The sequence below is a fragment of the Malus sylvestris genome, chromosome 12 (assembly GCF_916048215.2).
Source record: "Malus sylvestris chromosome 12, drMalSylv7.2, whole genome shotgun sequence".
Taxonomy (NCBI): Eukaryota; Viridiplantae; Streptophyta; class Magnoliopsida; order Rosales; family Rosaceae; genus Malus; species Malus sylvestris.
In genome coordinates this window covers 30,394,638-30,413,927 of record NC_062271.1, presented here as the reverse complement: position 1 = coordinate 30,413,927, position 19,290 = coordinate 30,394,638, and the positions used below count along the sequence as shown (strand labels likewise).

Genomic DNA, 19,290 nt, shown 5'->3' with positions numbered 1-19,290 from the left:
GAACATGGCTACAATCCAGCGCGATACATAAAGTTGCTAACTTGATCAATTTATGTCGACGAACATCTCATGTACAAGAACATATGGGAAGGCAAAAGAAAACTACCTCACATGTCTAAACAGTATGAACAAAACTATCAAACAACTAGACAATGATCGGAAAATCATTATTCGAAAACTGTTCTACGAAACCAACAAAGGCGAAAAATTTGTAAAATGCGAACACCTGCTGCACCATTGATCAGAGAGACCAAGCAAATTTATATGAACAAAAAATTCAAGATTCGTGAAGAGTCCCCAAACTTACTATCAATGTCTTCCTTCAATCGACTGGTCACCCGCCATTGGACCGCAACTCGTCCAATGCCACTTTGATCTGATTCTGAACCAAGTCCAGCCGCTTCGAGTACACCTCCAGCTCCAAAATCTGCTGCTTCCTCCACTTGTCATCCGCCACTTCTCCGCCCCCGAAATTCAAGTTCATCGGAAGGCCACCGAAGCTCAAGGGAATCGGATTGAATGCCAAACCTCCGAAGCCTCTAGACGGCCCGCCACCCATTGCATTACTCAGCAACTCCTTGAACAATGGAGTCAAACAACTCTTCACCGTCTCCTCAATCAACCCTTGAACATTACAATTGTTACAATTGTTACCACTACCGGCACCACCATTGTTACTAATATTAATGCTGTTGTTGTTATCTTTAATTACCGGCGACGGCTCAACGAAACCGCCACGTAGCGGCGGAGGCGGCCGTTTCTCGTCGGCCCTTGGCTGTATTCGCGAGCGCTTGCGCGATCTCGGCGTGGACTTCTTATCACCGGCGAAACCGGCAGCTTCCTCGGCCTTGATCTCACAACTGCTGAAGTTAGGATTGTTAGGGGGATCTTCGTCGTCGAGGGCGTTCTCGTCGGCGCCAATTCGGCCGATATTGCTCCAGATCTTGCGGGAGATCTCGAACGTCGCCTGATCATGAGGGCTCTTGAAGCTGAGGTCTTTGCCGCTCGCGATTTTGCTGAGGACGTTCCGGTACTTCTTCTTCAGCCGCCGGAGCTTCTCGACGAGCTGGTTCTTGTTGAAGTCGAGCTGGAGCTTGGACTTGATCTGGTCGTAGAACAAAGCGGTGTCGTTTTGGCCATGCGAGCCTCTGCTGCCTCGCTGCGTCGTGTAGTCGAGGAAGCCCTGTAACAGCTCGATCTCGTCCTCGTCGGTCCACAGCCTCTGGAAGAGTCTCCGAGAATCGTCCAGCGCCGCCGGTTTTTTCTCCTCCGGCTGGGACGACAGCGCGGGGTGCCGTTTGGGATCGGATGACAAGACGGCGTCATTTGCGATTACGGTGGTTGGAGCAGACGTGAGGGTCAGAGGCACAGTAGGCGGGGCCCGAGCGGGAAGGGCGACGGTGACGGTTGGAGTGGCGGTGGCGATGGCGACGGGGATAGAATCCGTGGCGCCGGCGGATGACGTGGAAGGGGAGGCGGAGTTGATGACATCGTCGTTCAAAACGTCATCATCGTCTTCGACGTCTTCTTCTTCCTCGTCTTCGTCGACGACGTCGTCTTCTTCTTCTTCGTCGTCCTGGGAGGAGGAGGAGAGGTCGCCTTCGGGGAGAACGGCGTCGTCCTGATCGGGGGCCATGTTAAACGTGGCGGTGGAGGTGGGGTGGACGGTGTTATGGGAATCTCGGGTAAAATTGGCGCGTGGTGGGGGATGAGGTTAGAAATTTGCGTTTAAGAGAGAGAGAGAGAGAGAGCGAGAGAGGGAGAGAGGTGGTTGGGGTTAGGGCGAGAGGGAAGGGGTCAAGTGGGTTGGTTGGAACTAGGTTCACGAGATGTCGTTGTAGTTTATGTGTTGCGTGTTGGACTGTTGATCGATGGTGGACTAGTTTGGTGGTGGTGGTGACCTTGATCAAACTCTCTTGTGTATATCAATGGCCCCACTTGCTAACCTCTCTTTGAGTTAATTAATCAATGTGGATGTTTAGCAAATTCTTCATCCGATCCAATTATCCATTTTTTTGCAAGTGGTCATCTATTACCGTAGTAGAAAGCCGTTAAGCTTTTGCATGACAACGTAGGTTCAAATCTTGTCGATGACTAATCTAACATCTAATCTAGCAAAATTTATCATTTGACAAAATAAAATAAAATAAAAATGTGATGTACCTTATATGTACATGTCCACCTCCCTATAGTAAGACGCGTTTTGGGTGGATGAAGAGGTCGGGGATGTGACAATTTGGTATCAGAGCCACAACCCGACCAGAAGTGTGCCGATGAGGGGGTCAGGCCCCTAAGGGGGGTGGATTGTGAGGGCATGGCCCAAAACGGAAAATATCTTACTATGCAGACTGGGATGTGACATTTGATCTGGCATTTTTTTTTTGTGAGCAATCAATAAAAAAAAAAAAAAAGGTTAAGACCCGCGTTGTAAGTTGTCAAAGAGACTTGTGATGTGTCATGATCCTGGGATGATGAGGTGGCCTTCCATCCCCTAAACTTTTTGTTATTTGAAAGAAAAAAATTGGCGAACCCAATCAGAATGAAAGAAAGTTGAACCGGATTGATGGATTTGAATATTAATAAGTCTACATGACTAGGCATGAAAGGGGAAGAGGTCCCTCCTTTTTTTCAAAGGGCAATGTTTTGGGGGTGCAACGCAATGCAACTTCCCTTTGCATTGCTATTGTAATTTGTAATTGCACTTTTTTGTTGGTTAACTCTAATTAACAACTTCATATAATATGACTCAAGGCTTGTTTGGCTCATTTAGTTCGTTTGACAAGTGTTTTTAAACAACTGAAAACGTTTTTAAATAAAATATTTTTGAAATCAGTTTTGTTGAAATTGATATTCTAACAATTGGTGTCTATATAACATTTACTAAGAAATACATCGTATTACATCTATATCGCAGCATTTATCGGACAGTGGCCGGCAGCCATTGATAATTGCTCTCCTCCATTCACACCATACCTCTTTAACCATCACTTTAATTCATCCTTTATTCTTATCAACAGCCTTCTTAACTGTGGAAACCGATCTGTCCTTCTGGTGGCTCAACCTAAAATACAATTAAATCTCCAAACCCTAGCTGCAATAATTCTCTCCCACGCGCAGACCAAGCCGCTGATAAGAAGGGAAGGATCGAGAACGAGCTCTCTATCTCTGGTTTGGTCTGCACGTCCTGTTTCAAAAATGGCGTGGCGGCCATTGCTTAGTTGGATCATGTCTTCTTCTTCCTCCTCTTCTTCGTCTTCTTATTCATCGTCAGAGTATGAATCTGACCATGACGATGATATTTGTCGTCATGACCCCGGCAACAACAATGTCCGGCAAGCACAAAAGGGTCACGATGTTGATGATCATGAAGACGATGACGATGAAAACGACGTTTCATATGAACCCCATGAGGCCGAGGACGAGGACGAAGTGGAGGAACCAAAATCCAGCTCCACCTCCGACTACAGCTTCACAATAGACGAGCCTCGAGCAAAACGACGGCGTATTGACCATGCAAACGAGGCATTAACGTCCGTCCAAGAGGAAAAGAAGCGGCGGGGTAAGAGGGTTTGGAGTAAGGAGGACGAGCTCGAGCTGTTGCGTGGCTTTCTTGACTACTACAGCACCAGAAAAACCAGAATTACCAAAGCCACCGCTAAGGAAACGGCGTTGTTTTACGAAGAGACCAAACCGAGGTTAAAGCTCGAATGCGGCAAGACAAAAATGGTGGAAAAGCTGAGAAGACTAAAGAGGAAGTACCACAATGTCGTGAAGAAAATGAACGAAATCAACTCCTCCGGGAAAGAGTTCCGGTTTAAAAACGCACACGACAATGTGGTTTTCGAGCTTTCGCATAAGATTTGGAACGTCGAAAAAACCAGAAATAATTGTGTCGTAGAATCGCATAACAATAATGTCATGGTGAAGAGGGAGGAGGACAATGTGGCGGCGAGTAGTAGCGTTGCGGATCATGAGAGGCCAACGACGTCGTTTGATGAGAATAATAACGTTACTAATGTGGATGATAACATGAATAATGGTCATGATGTGAGAGGGTTGATAGTAGGGTTGGCTATGAATCCAATGCCTCTGAGTTTGAGAGGTAAAATGGGAAGTGGCGGCGGCAGCGGAGTCGGAGAAGTGGTGGAGGATGAGAAGTGGAGGCAGCAGCAGATTTTGGAGTTGAAGGCTTATGAAAAGAGGTTGGATTTGGTGCAGCATCAGGTTAAGGCAGCTTTGGAGGAATTGAGGTCCAAGGGAGGAGCTTAGTTTCTAAGATTGTTTTTGTTGTTGAATAGGATATAAAAGTTTGCTTTTTAATCTTGATTTGGTAGAGAAATTGTTACCTAATGCTTCCTGAAAAACACCTATGAAATTGGATTAACTTTTTGTGATAGGACATTCATGTGTGATAGAAGTATGTTTTTTGTTAAATGAAAGATTTTGTATTGATAATATTAGTATTAAATTGTATCGATGTTGTTTATCATGAAATAATGTATGTACAAGAAAAACTTAGATAGGACAGTCTGATCAGCTGAGAACTTGAACGGCCGTTTATGATATTATTATCCGATCAAACGTAAGTAGAGCTCCTAATACACGTTGATCTACTCTTTTGTAAAGAGCTGAACTGACGTTTGTGATGTAATATATAGTAGTTACTAACACTGTTCTAAAAATCCCCGCCTAGGCGCTAGGTGGCTAGTCACCGCCCTGATTCATGCCTAGGCGTTTGAAAATTAAGAAATGGCGCCTAAACTGCCTAGACACCCGTCTAGCCAGCCTAAGTTGCAACTCACTTAGACAGAAAATAAATAACTTTCATTTGCATTTTTTTTTAATAAATTGTAAGAGACTTGATGTAGTTTATGATGAAATTATATATATTTTAAGTATAAACAAGCACTTATTTACTCAAAATATAATAGATTTACTTAAATCCGCCTAACCCCGCCTAGGCGTTAGGCCCTAACCCACCGTCCGACTAGCGCCAAGCGTCTTTTAGAACCGTGATTACTAATATTGTTCTTATTTGGTGGGGAGATTTTTAATTTAGTGTATTTGGTTGGGTTTATTGGTTATTGGGCTTTAATATTTTTTGACACAAACCCAAAACCCGGCCCAATTACTTGGATCCACCCACAGTTTACCACCTTCCCCACCTTATCCAACTCTCCCTTTCAAAGCGAGCATATGCCCTCCAATGGATCCCTTTCCTTTCTCCTCCACCCAGATGCACATGCATCACTGAAACACCCACATACACAAACAACAACAATCACATTCCCAAATTAACCCCAATTTTCTCTCTCTACACTTTCTCTCTCTTCTTTCTTTTCACCAGCAAAGAAGCTTACAGACAAAAAAAACAGAGAGAAATTACAGACATCCATGGCTTGCGCGACAAGACCCACCTTTTCTTTCCACCTCTCAATCACTTTCCCGCAACATTCCCACCCAAAGCCCAGAACCCAATTCCCTTATCCCCACCTCCTCCCAAAGGTCCAAACTTTTTCACTCTCTCTCACTCACATCCCCCCAAAACCCCACAAATTGTCTGCAAACTCCACTGATGTCTCCAAGGAAGACAAACCCACTTCAGAAGAACCCACCTCGCCCCCTCCCGCCTCCTCCGTGGACCCAGTAGAGCCGGCGGAGGAACTCGAAACGAAGTTCGACAAGCGGCGGCTGGAGGAGAAGTTTGCTGTGTTGAACACTGGGGTGTACGAATGCAGGTCTTGTGGGTACAAATACGACGAGGCGATGGGTGACCCGTCGTACCCGGTGCCGCCGGGATTGCCGTTTGATAAGTTGCCGGAGGATTGGAGGTGTCCGACGTGCGGGGCGGCGCAGGGGTTCTTTGTGAGCAAGAGTGTGGAGATTGCTGGGTTTGCGCAGAACCAGCAGTTTGGGCTGGGTGGGAATACGCTCACTTCTGGGCAGAAGGCTGTGCTCATATTTGGGGGACTCTTCCTTTTCTTTGTGCTTTTCTTATCCGGGTATTTTCTGCAATAATCAAAGAAGTATGCGTTTTTTTCTTTCTAAATAGTGAAAATGTATAATAATTCAATTTACTAGTAAAATTATCAGAGGTATAGTGTCTTTTTGTTTTGTGAGATTTGTGTATTGAATTGTCGCAACAACGGAGGAATTTGGAGTTCTATAACACTATGTTTGGACGAGGAAAATAAACTTAAAATTTTGGTAAAAGTCAGAATTTATAAATTGACACGCACCAATTCCCTTGTTTGGATTCATAAACATAGAAATTTTGAATTTCCGCGTGGAAAAAAAACTTGTAATTTGGGACCTCCAATTCTCAAGTTCAAATTCCATGTAAATATGTGTCATTTCCCAATTTCTATGATTGAGAGTTTAAAAATAACAAATTTCGTATTTAATTTCATTGTTCTTTTAGATTAACCAAACAAGAAAATTTACAAATTCTAGAAAATAAAATCTTGTCATTTCAATTTCTGTCATTTTAAAATTCCTTAGTAATCTTAAATTTCTTCGTCCAAACATAATGTAAAGGTTTTCTTTTTTTGGAATGTTTACTTGGAACGAGAAAAGTCATATATCGCAAAAAGATAAAAAAAAAATGATATGCATGGGCTCAATTAGAAGTTGGTTAATCCGATTTCTATAGTATTGGATCACGTATCTTAAAATGAAACACAAAACGTGTTTCTATTACTACTTACATGTTTTAATAAGCACATAAAATGTCGGAATCCAAATAACTCTGTTACATGTATATTTTTTTTTTTTTTTTTGGAAGGACTGTTACATGTATATTTTAGTAAACACAATAAAGCCAAATGCTCTCGCCGTCGTTCGAGCGTTCATCTCGCTTTGAAAAAGTTAAAAAGATTGGTTCCCTCAGCAGAATCCTTTGAATTCCACAAACAAAAACACGAGCACCAAATCTCGTTTCATTTAAACAAAGAAAAACTAATGAAAAGAGCTTAAAAACCTTGAGTTTTAATGATAAGACCAAAATAAAAAATAAAATGAATAGTACCATGATTGACTTTTTAGTGTAAAAATATGATTTTTCGTTAAAGTAAACAGTATCAGGAGCTTTTCGTTAAAATTCTCTTTAAACAACCCTGTTCTCGAATCATATCATATTTTGAAAAAAAAATATCCAGGTATAAAAAGGAACGAATAAATAGAAAATATTTTCGGAGCTACTAACATCGAATTCCTTTTGGATGACATAATATTATTCCCCTACTTCTGATTTGGGCAAGCGCCTTCACAAATTCTTCCTATGAAACTATGACAACAACCTGCAACTATATACTGCATATTTCACAAACCACCTAAGAAATAGTTAGTCGTATATGACCGCCATAGCCAGTTAGTACAACCTGAGAGAGCTTCTGAAGAAAAATCCTCTTGTATTAATGTAACAAACAGTCCTGCGGTTTTCGGTACTGACTGCATCATATAGGGAAGCCAAATCACTTTCGCATCAGAACCCCAGAATCAGTAATTGGAGTAAGTTGTGTGGTTGTACCTCTTACAAATAGCCAGGCAACGTCACACAAATCCTGAGGAATCACTCCCGCTCTGGTCTCCACGGTCTGACATATCCTGGGGAGCACGCGTCTTAACTTGATAGACCTTGACCTGCGGTTGCTCATATGCTCCACCATATCCAGTTTCCTGTTGCCTTACAAATAATCCACCATTTCCAGTTGGTTCTTTGCTAATCCACTTGGTAGGTGGCGAAGGAAGGGCACCCATGTTCTGCACAAACTGGTGCTGATGGTTTGCTTGGTATCCTGAATTTGGCATCCCAGGTGGCGCCGCTGCTGGTGACCTGGTTCTCACACTGCCTTGAACTGTTAAACTAGACATCGCGGTTCTCAGGTTGTGGTACTGTTCTTGATATTGTACTCCCTCTTGTGTCCTAAAACTCTGTTCTTGATATTGTACTCTTTCTTGTGCCCTAAAATTCTGTCTGCCACCTTGCATACCATTTGATGCGAGAAATCTAGGCCTAATCATCATGACCTGAGGATTGAAGGAATTTCCGTACTTAAATTCTTCGCGGAAGCCACTCTCATACCCAGAGGGCCCAGCTGATCTTGGTCGGTTGACTGGATAATTTCCTGCATAGTTTCCAGAATTTCGTAATGTCGGTTGATCCCAAAATCCGGAGGATGAACTACTAGGTCTAATATTAAGGGTGTTCTTGACTAGTCGATGAGCTGCTTCTCCCAACATGGATCCAGCAATTGCTCCAGGTATTTGTGGCCTATAAAACAAATGCATCAGGTTCAGAAACCACAATCCAGAGTCCTGAGTTGCAGTAGTTATAAGATAAAGATTCTCACAGATATTCCCAATTTGAGATCTTGTTACTAGGCCAAAAAACACATGTAAAATCAGGACAACTGGAATTCAACTCACCTCTCTCTACCTTGGCGTCGAGGACCTTCGTCGTGCCATAACGTAGGGAATGGTTTGATGTCCGTAGGTCTTACAACCTGAAGACGTTTAAAAGAATAATTCAAATTATGTCCCGGTGAATCCCAAATAATCAAGAGTAATAGAAAAGATAATAGAAAACGCGTTTATACCATATTTAGGGTCTCGTATTTATATCTCGTACAAATACTCGGAGGACTTAAATGTAATTATGTGATAAAGGAATGGGCAAATATGTAATAAGTGATGAGTTCTTATTCTATAAAAGAACCCCTCACAAGGGATGGGTTCAAAAAACCGAAAACCGAAAAAAACCGAAACCAAAAAAACCGAACCAAACGAAAAAACCAAACCGAATTGAAAAAACCAAACCGAACCGAATTCTTTTGGTTCGGTTCGGTTTTAGTGATCTAGAAACCGAACCGAACCGAACCGAACCGAATTAATTAAATTAATTTTTTTATTTAATTATTTGTTTTGTGTATTATTTTCTAAACCCAATTTGCAAGTTAAAATGTGCTAAACCCAATGTGTTGCCAAACTTTAAGCTCAAAATATTAAAAAAAAAAGCCTATAAAAACTATAAACCCTAACCTATTATTTATCCCCCATATAAGGTTCCGGAACCAAACCTCCTCCTAAAGTACCTACATCCATCTTCATAGCACTGTCTACTTCTGCCCCAGCTTTCTTTTCCAAATCTACTCTCATATAATATGTAACAGAATCCATAAACATTTATTTCGGGTAGATTACTTGGGTAATTTGTGATGGAAAAGAATCCAACACACTAAATAAATCCACCCACGCATTACTTTTTTACTAATCAAGTGTCAACATCCAGTTACAAGCAAACAACCTTGATCTTTGATCAACATAGCATCTCCAAGCATAGAACAATTTGATTATAAATCAACACATGAAGTGAAAATAAGAAAAGCTCAACTTATATGCAACTCCTCACATTTTTTTGACCCATAAGAAAATGACAACAACATAATATTTCTCACTAGAAGATTCACATTGAACAAAGCATGAGCAAAAGAAACACCAACCATAGGAACCTGATATATCCCAGCATTAACGGGAAGAAGGAACGTGTTCACAAGGGGATATAAGCTATATGCATTTGACATGGACTAAAAAGAAAAATTCTGTAAGAGTTGGGCAAGAACTTCAAAGAATCCAGAGCTCACATACCTTTCTGGGCATTATCACACCCTCGGGAGGTTCTGGAATGTGTGTATGAGCTGTGGGGTAAAAATAGGTAACATTTCTGCATATGAAAAGTCCCCACCATGAAAACGCTTTATTCTCTTTAAGTACTAAAACAACAACAATAGTAAGGGGCCTACTTACAAGACTTGGTTATAATGAAGGTTTGGATAACCATGAACAGGGGAAGGGATTACATGTCTAACGCCATTTCTCTCAGATAACCAAAGGAATCCATTCATTCCACCACTGAAAAAAAAGTAGAGGGTCGCAATTCTAGTGAGTTCCACAATGACAATTGAACCACGAGTCCCAATATAGACAATTACTAAAATAACCTACCTAGCAATTGTGTCTATGATCCATAAACATCTTTCATGTGGGGGTGTCTGATAACACAGTTGGTAGTACGGAATGATGTGTGCTGCCAAAGGATGAGAAGTACAAACATAAAGCAAATCAAGCATTATGCTATTCCGAGCCTGCTCTTCCTCCTGCAAGACGTCCAAAATAGCCCTATGGTAAGATAAAGAATCCAGAGATGAGTCGTAGGCTCATTGCAGCCTACCATATAATATCTTTAACTCCCACTCTGACCAAAATGTAATCCATGATTCCAAAGACCTACAGCTTCAAGGCATTTCTATCTCAAATTACCAATAAATACACAGCCAATAATTTCAATTCTATTGGTTCAGAGCTCGAAGAGATAGCCATGAAAGGACAGATTTATATTTCCCCAAAATTCAGTCTATCAGAACTGTTGACTTTAATCTCCCTTACTTGATCATGTTCATCAATAGTCTCCGGTGTTACGCAAACTTATAAGAATATGCTATGCGAATATATGAATATTAAATTAAACATGCCACACCTAAACACAAATAATCTAGCACATGTTCATCAATAGTCTCCGGTGTTACGCAAACTTATAAGAATATGCTATGCGAATATATGAATATTAAATTAAACACGCCACACGTAAACACAAATAATCTAGCACCTAGTGCCATATGTTTCCTAAAAACCTGATTGTGAAACTGAAACATAATTCCTGCAAGCTAACCTAGAATTTATAAAAGCCAACGCTTTACGTAAGTATTTGGTATACTAAATTCATTTTAGGGAGTACAAATTTGACAGTTAATCACATGAACATGAAGTATAACTAATGCAAAAAATTATTAGGAAGAAAATGAATGATCTTCCCAACCGTTAAAGTGCTTTCAAGCTTCCTTGTCTCCGTAAGCAATTTCTTCTCATCAATGAATGGCAATTTGGCAACGCCCTGACTTCCAAACACACAGAGACACATAAAGTGATATAACTACCATTAGTTTACCTCTCCAAAAGGTTGAAAAAAACCACAAAATAAAATAAAGAAAAACAACACTACACAAGATCATACCTGCCATGCAAAGCGCTTGCCATTCATGTCAATTTCAAAATCTGTAGTGAGATGTTTCAAAAGGAAAAAATTATCAGACAGGATACAACTTCACATTATAAAAAGATCCATACAACTAATCAATTATTACCAGCAGGGTAGAAATCATGGATAGGAGATCTTGGATCACTCATCAAGTTTCTGTATTTTTCCGGAAGAGCACTGGAGCTGTAAAATAGAAATAGTGAGATTAGCATTATCACGTCTATAAGATGAAAATCTTCTAAACATAAATGTTAACTTATTTGAATAATTCAACACCACAAATTAGAGAGAGACCTTGCGGCTGGTAAGGTTCCCATGAGCTGATCGAAGGGCTTAAATGGCTCTCCCAAGAAAAATGTTATTTCCAATTCATCTAAATCTTTCAGATCAGAAGCAAAAGGAGCATAATGGTATGGATAATACCTGAAAAAACGACAAACAGACACAAGCATAGTTATTGAAATTGAACGGGACACAATCCAGTCAACAAGTTGGCTCAACTTGTCACTCCTCCAACTTGGAGATAGAGCAGTCAGACATGCAGATCAGCAATAAGATGAGGCAAAGTAGTTAAAAGAAGCAAAGGGTTAAAGTCCAATTAACCATTGCCATGAGCAGACTCCTTGGTAATAATATCGGCAAACCCAACATAAGCCTTCTACATATTTTAAAACCTACAAAGAAACAAAAATATTTTAGCATGGAGTAACTTAGTAATTGTCCCATCAAACCAGGAAGAAACTACAGCAAAAAGATGAAAAGCTTTTGAATTAGAACACCATAAAAAACAATGAAGCACCCAATTACTAAATAAAAATAATCCATCTTTACCACCACTGAAACAAGCATTCTCTAATAAAAGTTGGCAAGCTCTTTAGAATGGAATGAAGGCAGCAAACTGAACCCTACAAGAATCTCCTAAACTCACAACATATGAAATCTTCTGATATCCTAAATTGCCTTGCCTCTTGGTAAGTAGTATGTAAAGACCTAATCATAGTCGTTTAACCATTTTCCCCAATCTCTTTTTTTTTTTTTTTTTTTTTTTTCTGAGATAAAAAAGCCCAATTATAGATGGGTAGAGGTACAGACCCCACCCCACAGCTTAAACCTCTGAGGTTCAATCCAAAATATATAGTTCACATGAAAAACAAAAATAGGTAGTGTAAATGATATCCAAAAACAAAATCATATCCACATTCCACAGCCAAATAATGTAACTAAAAAGTCTCGCCAGAGAGAGCTTACCAAGTCCTTTTTGACTTTATCAATCTCCTCTGGTTTTGATACTTGAAATTTCTCAGCATAATACCTTTCTGTGTATCCAGGCTCTCCCAATTTAACCTGAGAAACAAAATAAAAAACAGTTTTAAACCCATTCAGACGTATGGATACCATACATTCCTTAATTACTTGGCCTGCCCTATTTAACAGAAGGGACATTGAAAAGTCTTAGTTATCCAACCAGAGCAAAAATAACTTCTATGGTGCAGAGTTTCTAAGAAGCTTTTGCACTAACTTCATGACTTTTCAGTGAAATGAGTTAACATACAATAGATGGCACAAAAAAGTTAAGTTCTTTTATCACTGCATTATATAAAATTTTGATTAAACAGTTACAATTATATTGCAGACCTTGTCTATCACCGGAGCCGGTAGCTCTGCTGAAGTTTCTCTTCTAGCTCTATGTCTCTCTTCATTATTCTCAATAGCCTGCAATAAAATAATCCTCAGCATGAAGAAACACCATGATCGACTAAAGGAGCAAATTTCTGACCAATAAATAGTTATGAATACGCATGATTCAGTGAACTATAATTCCACAATATACCCCCTAACAAAAATTCACTTCCATGTGTTCAAATACATTAAAAAACAACGCCCAAAGCCTTTGGTTCACATATCATGTAGGTAAATACATAGTGTTGAACATGAATGGACTAACTTTTCTGCCAAAGGGATCTACATGAGGTCAGGACACAACACATAAGTCACTACATAATTATGAGTAGTCATCATGTTCAGAACAGATGCCACTGAAAAATAGCATAAACCTATAAATTACTTGTCTTTTGCCAGACACACCTATATAACTACCATCATTTACATCTCTCTATAAGTTTAAATTTTTGTTTAACCAAACATCTCACTCATGGTAACGGGGAAAATTTTAAGACCAGAGGAATTCCGTTATAATCAAGTAATCACAAAAAGAAACTTAAAGAGTCCACTAAGTTAGCAATCTTGACAAAAAGCTTCCCGCACAAAAAAAAAAGGCTAAATTATTTAAAGGACAAGAAAGCAATTGAAAGGAATAAATTCTTTATCATGCTTGAATTTGTCATCATCCCTTGGTTTGATGATGCTCCAGTAAATTGACAAATAAATGAACTGATAGTACACGCTAAATCAGAAAGAAGCAAAATACCTGCTGAATTCGAACCCGCTTTTGAAAAATTTGTTGTTCAAAAACAGCAACAGACTGAATAAAATGCTCCACTCTGTCTAACAATACCTGTGAGAGAAACTCAAATGGATAAGCACATACATGGTCCCAATATTCACCAAAATAAACTGTCGTTATATATAGATCAAAAGCTTTTTGCCAAAAAATAATATTTTACTATGTTACACACAAGTCCCACATAGGAACATATTTTCCAATTGGTCGATAAAACTGCAAATATTACTATGTCACACACAAATTCTTCATAGAAACATATTTAAACAAACAAATGCAATAACAGAGCAAACATCCAACTTTTTTGAGAGAGATTAAAATGTTTTACATATAACAAACACATCTGCCTATTAGGAATAATCATGTTCCAGTCTATCCTTTCATTGCTATTTTAATTGAATCTCAATATCAGGCATTGTATACCATTTACACACAATACTGCAGGAGCTCCAACAATTGGAGTCACAGTTTACTACGGTGCGCTAACGTATTAGATCGCTAATAAGGAGTTGGTGGTAACAAGCCTCCTACATTACAATACAGGTCTTCCCAATATTGTTATGTAGCAATGATAGAAATGGCATTCATTCTCATCCATGGATGCGTTTTAGATATTTTCACGCACAAAAAAAATGTTAACATCCAAATAGTTGATACTTTAAATATAAAAAACAAGATAAACTAGATGACTTTTGCACCCATTCCGAAACATCATAGATAAGAAATTAAATTGCGATCGACACATCAGAATGGCATTTATGGAAAATGCAATGAGATACAAGTTTAATAGACATGTAAAGAAGAGTAATTTACCTCACCCGCATCAGTAAGATAACCTCCCATAGCAGTAAACTCCTTTCTATAAATATGCATCAATAAATTAATAGCACCCTGAGGCAATAAAAAGTTAATAGTAAATTAGAAAGTTCCCCGTCAACTATAAGTTTTATATAAAACACTTCAAAAACTCAACTACAGGGAAAAAAAAAACCCTAATCTATACACATGCCATGGTCTAATTGATTATTAGTTGTAGAATTCCTTTGGTGCCCTTCTCCTATTACAAAGTCAGAGGGTTCTTGTCCTAAAGCATTGGGTTTGAAGTGTTTTTCTCTGAAGTGAAATGTTATCAAGTGCTTGTATGTGAAAGGGCCAAAACTTTATCCTTTCATCATGTAAAAAAGAAAAGTGAACAACCAAACATAAGGATCAGTGCAACAATCATGTGTTTGATACAGTAAAAGTTAAAAAATCTCAAGACATTGTAATTTGACAAGGATGCAATAAACTCAGTATCTAAACCCCTAAAATTGGCTGACTTCTGAAAATTAAAGCGACAGACTGCTGGCTACAATAACATACCTCTCTGATCTCCAATGTTGGCATATGTGGAAGAAAGTCATTGCCAACAAAAAAACACATAAAAACAAAATCATCCACTATCCTTTCAAAATTGAGCGGAAAAGGAGGGTTGGGAATATCCAGCTCATATTGCAAATATTCACGCAATACCCATACATTGAGGAACTGCAGAAACAAAATGTCAATTTCGGAATAATATGAGAATGATATCAAGAGGAATTCAAAAGGGGTTAGCAACGAGAGGAGGATTCCAATTCTTCAACCTGATATTTTTTCTGGTGAATTGGTGTTTCATCAACCACATTTCCATTATCATCAGGTACACCACGACACTCAGCTGCCAGATGACCAACTTGTCCACAAAGAAAACATTTTTCTTGTTGACCTGGAAAAGTAATCACCTGTACAATTGTGGTAAACAATCTATAAGACCAACCACTTATAATAAACAACTCAGAAGTGTTCTGAAGAATGAGAAACTACCTCTCTTAATATTGAGAAGTGAACCTCGTGTGTAGCTAAAGCCAGCATAATCAGATCTGCATCCTGATTATGATGATCCAAATACTCAGATTAGAGCTAAACTAAGCAATGCAACAAAGGAATACAAAATAGTTTCCCTTTCAAAGAGCACAAAACATGCATATACATGCACACAACAAAAGAACTATTCACAAAAACCTGATAATTATCACAGCAAATATAAGAATCGCAAAAGGCCTAAATCGTAAACACTCACCAAACCATAAAGACAATGTCGAGTGTTAGGGTCAAAACCAGGGAGGTTGCGTTGCAACCGGATGTATGACATTATTTTGTGCTCTCCCTCGCCAGGAACATTCGAATCAGAAAGTATAACCTTCAAATAACCACCCAATGCAGCCCCATAAATAAATTTAGAGAGACAAAGTACCCTGAAAACCAGAAGTACATGGTAAAAATATAAAGAATGGATTACTCCGTAGGCAAAGAACCATCCGATCTTGAAGGGGCTAAGGGAGGAAATTGCAAATCAATACAGACAATGATGTCAAACCAACCTTCGTAGACTGCCAACCAGGGTTGTGGTTCAACCTGCTTTGTATGTAATATTGAAGTGCCACCGAGAGCACTGCCATAAATTGAGTGCCTGGGGTTATAACATTTGAGTCTGAAGTTTCAGGTTTCTCTTTAGGAACCAAATATGCCCCTCCCATCTCAAATTCTTTCTTCAGTCTTTCCTCTTCAGCTTCCTAACATAACACATTTAAGAAATACAACAATAAGTCCATGCCTCCCTGGATAGGAACCAATTATGCACAGTGATTAAGATGTTACTGCTTCAGCCGCATCTTTTGCAGCTCGGAAACGTCGAGAACGTTGCTGATTCATTTTAGCTCTTGGAGCAACCCCATCTGCGAGATAAAAAAAATAAAAAAAATTATATTAAGTACTGAATTTAGTGCAAGAAAAACTTATTAGAGATGAAAACTAACATGTCTTAAGTTAAATCATACCAATTGCCAAAAAAAGAAGCTTTCTTGGGCGAACCAATGTGAACAGATGATCAATGTAATCAAATACTGATTTGAATACATCATTATAGGTTGCGGGGGGAGGCTGCACACACAAAAAAATAACATGCCATCATATTACAGCTTTAAGCAAAGGCATTTCATCATAAAGAGGTCACCGAAAGCACATAATAACCTGGTAAATGCCCACATTTCGAACACCCACAAAAACAACAGGATAACTTTTACTCAATCTAATGGTCCAAGTCAATATTCAAGTCGACATACGAAAGATAAACAACGGAGTCTCGTACTTCTCACAAGAAAAAGGCACTAAATTAAAGTATTGTCAAGCCACAAAATACATATACATAGATATAGATAGGGTTAAATCCAAACAATTACACCTAAAGACCAAGTTTTTCATCTCTACAACTACCGAAATCAATCGTTTCGATCATTAAACGCAAACACCACAGCAACAACATGCAAACAATCAATCTGGAACTCAATTCTCATCGACAGCAACAAAAAGTAAGAAAATTGTGGAAGCAACCCAAACAAACATCTCCAAAACCCATAATTTGAACAAAAAAATTACCATTAACCACAAATTTAAGCAAAACTCCGTCTCTGAGAGCACCAAAATCAACAATTTCAATAAAAAGAGAGGGCAAACCTTGCCGTCCGGATGAAAGCATGGATGTATAATGTTGTTCATGTCAAGGTACAAGTTGTCGAACTCATATCCGTTAGGATTTGGTCTGGAGACGTTGACTGGCAATGGGACGCCATTGGAGTCCTCTCTAGGATGCTCCTCCACGACGTCCGCGATGGACTGCGGGTACCGATCCGCTAGCCAGCGGTAAAACGCAGGGACGCCCATGAATACGGTGTCGTTTTTGTCGGAGCCGGAGAGATAGAAAAAGAAAAGGTGCTTTGGAGTGGAGTTTTTGGAGATCTGCTTGTACGGAGCTTTCTGGTGGCTAAAAGGGAAATATTATTGTGACCAAAATGCCCTCAACGTGAGGAATACCGTTCCAACTTCTCTTCCCTCCTTACCCTTTTTTTCTTTTTCTTTTTTAAATAAAAAAGTCAACATAAAGTAACAATGGTTTTAATCATAACCATTCAAATAAATAGAAATTAAAAGAAAAAATAATAAAAAAAGCTTGAATACTTTAGAGCATGTTTGATACTCTATCTGAATCTAACTTTTTAAACTCAAAAACAATTTTCAAGTTTTAGGCCTTAAAAACTTGTTTGGTAGGATTATTTTTAAAAATTGAACTCAAGACTAACTTAAAAATATAGTCTATTATTTAAAAACACAAAAAATGAGTTTTTAGAGTTTTTAAACTTAAACTTAAACTTACTCCTTTTTTTTCTCTTTCTCCTCCACTCTCACTCCAAATCTATCTCTCTTTTCTTCTTTCCCTCTTCCCCTTCTCTTTTTTTTGACATTTTTCGTCTCTCCTCCAATCCGCTTCCTTTATTATCTCGGTTCTTTCTCTCACTCCCCTTCCTCTCTATCTCCTCCGATCTTCTCACTTCTTTCTCTTTCCTTCAATCATCTCTTACTTTATTTCCTACTCTCTTCTCTTTCTCTCTCGACCCCCTTTTTATGGATCTTTTTGTCCAATTTAAGTTGTAAGATTTAAAAAATTTAAATTGCATACCAAACAAGTTTTTGAGTTTTAAAGAAAATTGTTTTCAAGAAATTTTTTTAAGAAATGTTTTGAGAAATTATAAAAATTTTCAAATAGGATACCAAACAAGCCCTTAAGTTTTAACGATAAGAACAAAATAAATGATAAAGTGAATAGTATCAGGATTGACTTTTTAGTGTAAAAATGTAATTTTTCGTTAAAATGAATCGTAGCATGAACTTTTCATTAAAATTCACAAAATTTAAAGAAAGAGAATCATACTCTATAAAGAACAGGTAAAGAGGCAACGAATTGAGGATGTTTGGACGTAGGACTACTGTTGTACTTGTTTTTTTTTTTTCTTATTCCTTTTGTCAAAAGTGGTGTTGTACTTGTTTACTTTGCCGAGTTTAGGTGTTTGTACTTTGGTCATTTCGAACATTAACTTTATCGAAAAATATTTTAGTGTTATTGGATCACTATTTTATGGTGTATATGGAATTATAACACCTGTACTTGTTTATTATTAGCGTATCATATATTGAGAAGTATCAACTTAGTTGTCGAGGCCCACCTTACATTTCAATCGTTATGTGCTAAATTTTAATTGAAATTCTTACTAGGGAATTTTCTTTTACTATGAATAAAAGTTGCAGTCACTTGGTATTATGGTCTTTATTTGTAAATAAAAGATTTCAGATTCGATTCTTACCGAAATACGAATTTGAATCACATTATTTCTAACTCATTACGAGGTTAAGTCTAGTCCCTGTCTTTAGTTTAGATGATATGTTCAAAAAAAGAAAAAAAAAACAAAAGTTGCAAATATGTTTTGCCCTTAATTATTTTCAACACCCATAATTTAAAAACACGCGATCACGTGCAGGTTGTTTGGTATCACGGTTTCGAACCTCTTCGGGGTTTTTTCAAAATAAAAAATGTTATTTCCTAAATATATATTTCATATAATTTGTAATTTCCACAGTATGATTCAATTCTGTAAACAAGTATTAATTCGAACTTTTTTTTTTTTGGCAAGTGGCCTCTTACCACAGTAATGAAAATGTGTTAAGCCCTTGCATGACGGTATAGGTTCAAAACATGTCGGTAGCTAATCTAACTTCTAATTTAACAAAATTTATTGTTTGAACAAAAAAATTAAAATTTTTTTTTGAAAAAATAGGGGTAAAAGCAAGAGCTTGAACAAATCTACTCAATAATAAATCTAGACCT

General features: G+C 38.4%; 4 protein-coding genes across 5 annotated transcripts; 2 read left to right on the top strand and 2 right to left on the bottom strand.

The window, feature by feature from the left end:
- Positions 1–24: 24 nt before the first annotated feature.
- Positions 25–1,820, bottom strand: LOC126593267 (probable transcription factor At3g04930). The gene has a single exon (XM_050259281.1). The coding sequence runs from the start codon at positions 1,634–1,636 to the stop codon at positions 335–337; it is 1,302 nt and encodes a 433-aa protein (XP_050115238.1). The 5' UTR covers positions 1,637–1,820; the 3' UTR covers positions 25–334.
- Positions 1,821–3,195: 1,375 nt separating this feature from the next.
- On the top strand, positions 3,196–4,269 carry LOC126592359 (probable transcription factor At5g28040). Its single transcript, XM_050258049.1, has one exon. It carries the CDS (start codon positions 3,196–3,198, stop codon positions 4,267–4,269), a length of 1,074 nt encoding a protein of 357 aa, XP_050114006.1.
- Positions 4,270–5,185: 916 nt separating this feature from the next.
- LOC126592017 (uncharacterized) lies at positions 5,186–6,119 on the top strand. Its single transcript, XM_050257768.1, has one exon. It carries the CDS (start codon positions 5,395–5,397, stop codon positions 6,016–6,018), a length of 624 nt encoding a protein of 207 aa, XP_050113725.1. The 5' UTR covers positions 5,186–5,394; the 3' UTR covers positions 6,019–6,119.
- Positions 6,120–7,099: 980 nt separating this feature from the next.
- Positions 7,100–17,374, bottom strand: LOC126593063 (5'-3' exoribonuclease 4-like). Of its 2 annotated transcripts, XM_050258928.1 has the most exons (23): positions 17,088–17,374; positions 16,412–16,514; positions 16,233–16,309; positions 15,956–16,147; positions 15,655–15,774; positions 15,399–15,461; positions 15,179–15,316; positions 14,916–15,080; positions 14,367–14,444; positions 13,521–13,607; positions 12,728–12,805; positions 12,341–12,436; positions 11,696–11,766; positions 11,387–11,515; positions 11,199–11,275; positions 11,069–11,109; positions 10,874–10,948; positions 10,003–10,154; positions 9,805–9,909; positions 9,646–9,721; positions 8,428–8,504; positions 7,529–8,272; positions 7,100–7,449 (listed from the first exon to the last, which is right to left on the bottom strand). In XM_050258928.1, the coding sequence occupies exons 1-22, from the start codon at positions 17,292–17,294 to the stop codon at positions 7,552–7,554; spliced, it is 2,928 nt and encodes a 975-aa protein (XP_050114885.1). In that variant the 5' UTR covers positions 17,295–17,374; the 3' UTR covers positions 7,100–7,449; positions 7,529–7,551. The 2 variants fall into 2 exon arrangements, with proteins under 2 accessions (XP_050114885.1, XP_050114884.1); XM_050258927.1 differs by having other exon boundaries at positions 7,100–8,272.
- Between the last annotated feature and the right edge of the window lie 1,916 nt (positions 17,375–19,290).

Coding starts and splice junctions, on each gene's coding strand:
- LOC126593267 (XM_050259281.1), bottom strand. CDS start 1,636: ATGGCCCCCGATCAGGACGACGCCGTTCTCCCCGAAGGCGACCTCTCC.
- LOC126592359 (XM_050258049.1), top strand. CDS start 3,196: ATGGCGTGGCGGCCATTGCTTAGTTGGATCATGTCTTCTTCTTCCTCC.
- LOC126592017 (XM_050257768.1), top strand. CDS start 5,395: ATGGCTTGCGCGACAAGACCCACCTTTTCTTTCCACCTCTCAATCACT.
- LOC126593063 (XM_050258927.1), bottom strand. CDS start 17,294: ATGGGCGTCCCTGCGTTTTACCGCTGGCTAGCGGATCGGTACCCGCAG. Junction 16,515..17,087: donor GCTTTCATCCGGACGGCAAG/GTTTGCCCTCTC, acceptor TTGTGTGTGCAG/CCTCCCCCCGCAACCTATAA. Junction 8,505..9,645: donor GTGTGATAATGCCCAGAAAG/GTATGTGAGCTC, acceptor AAACGTCTTCAG/GTTGTAAGACCTACGGACAT.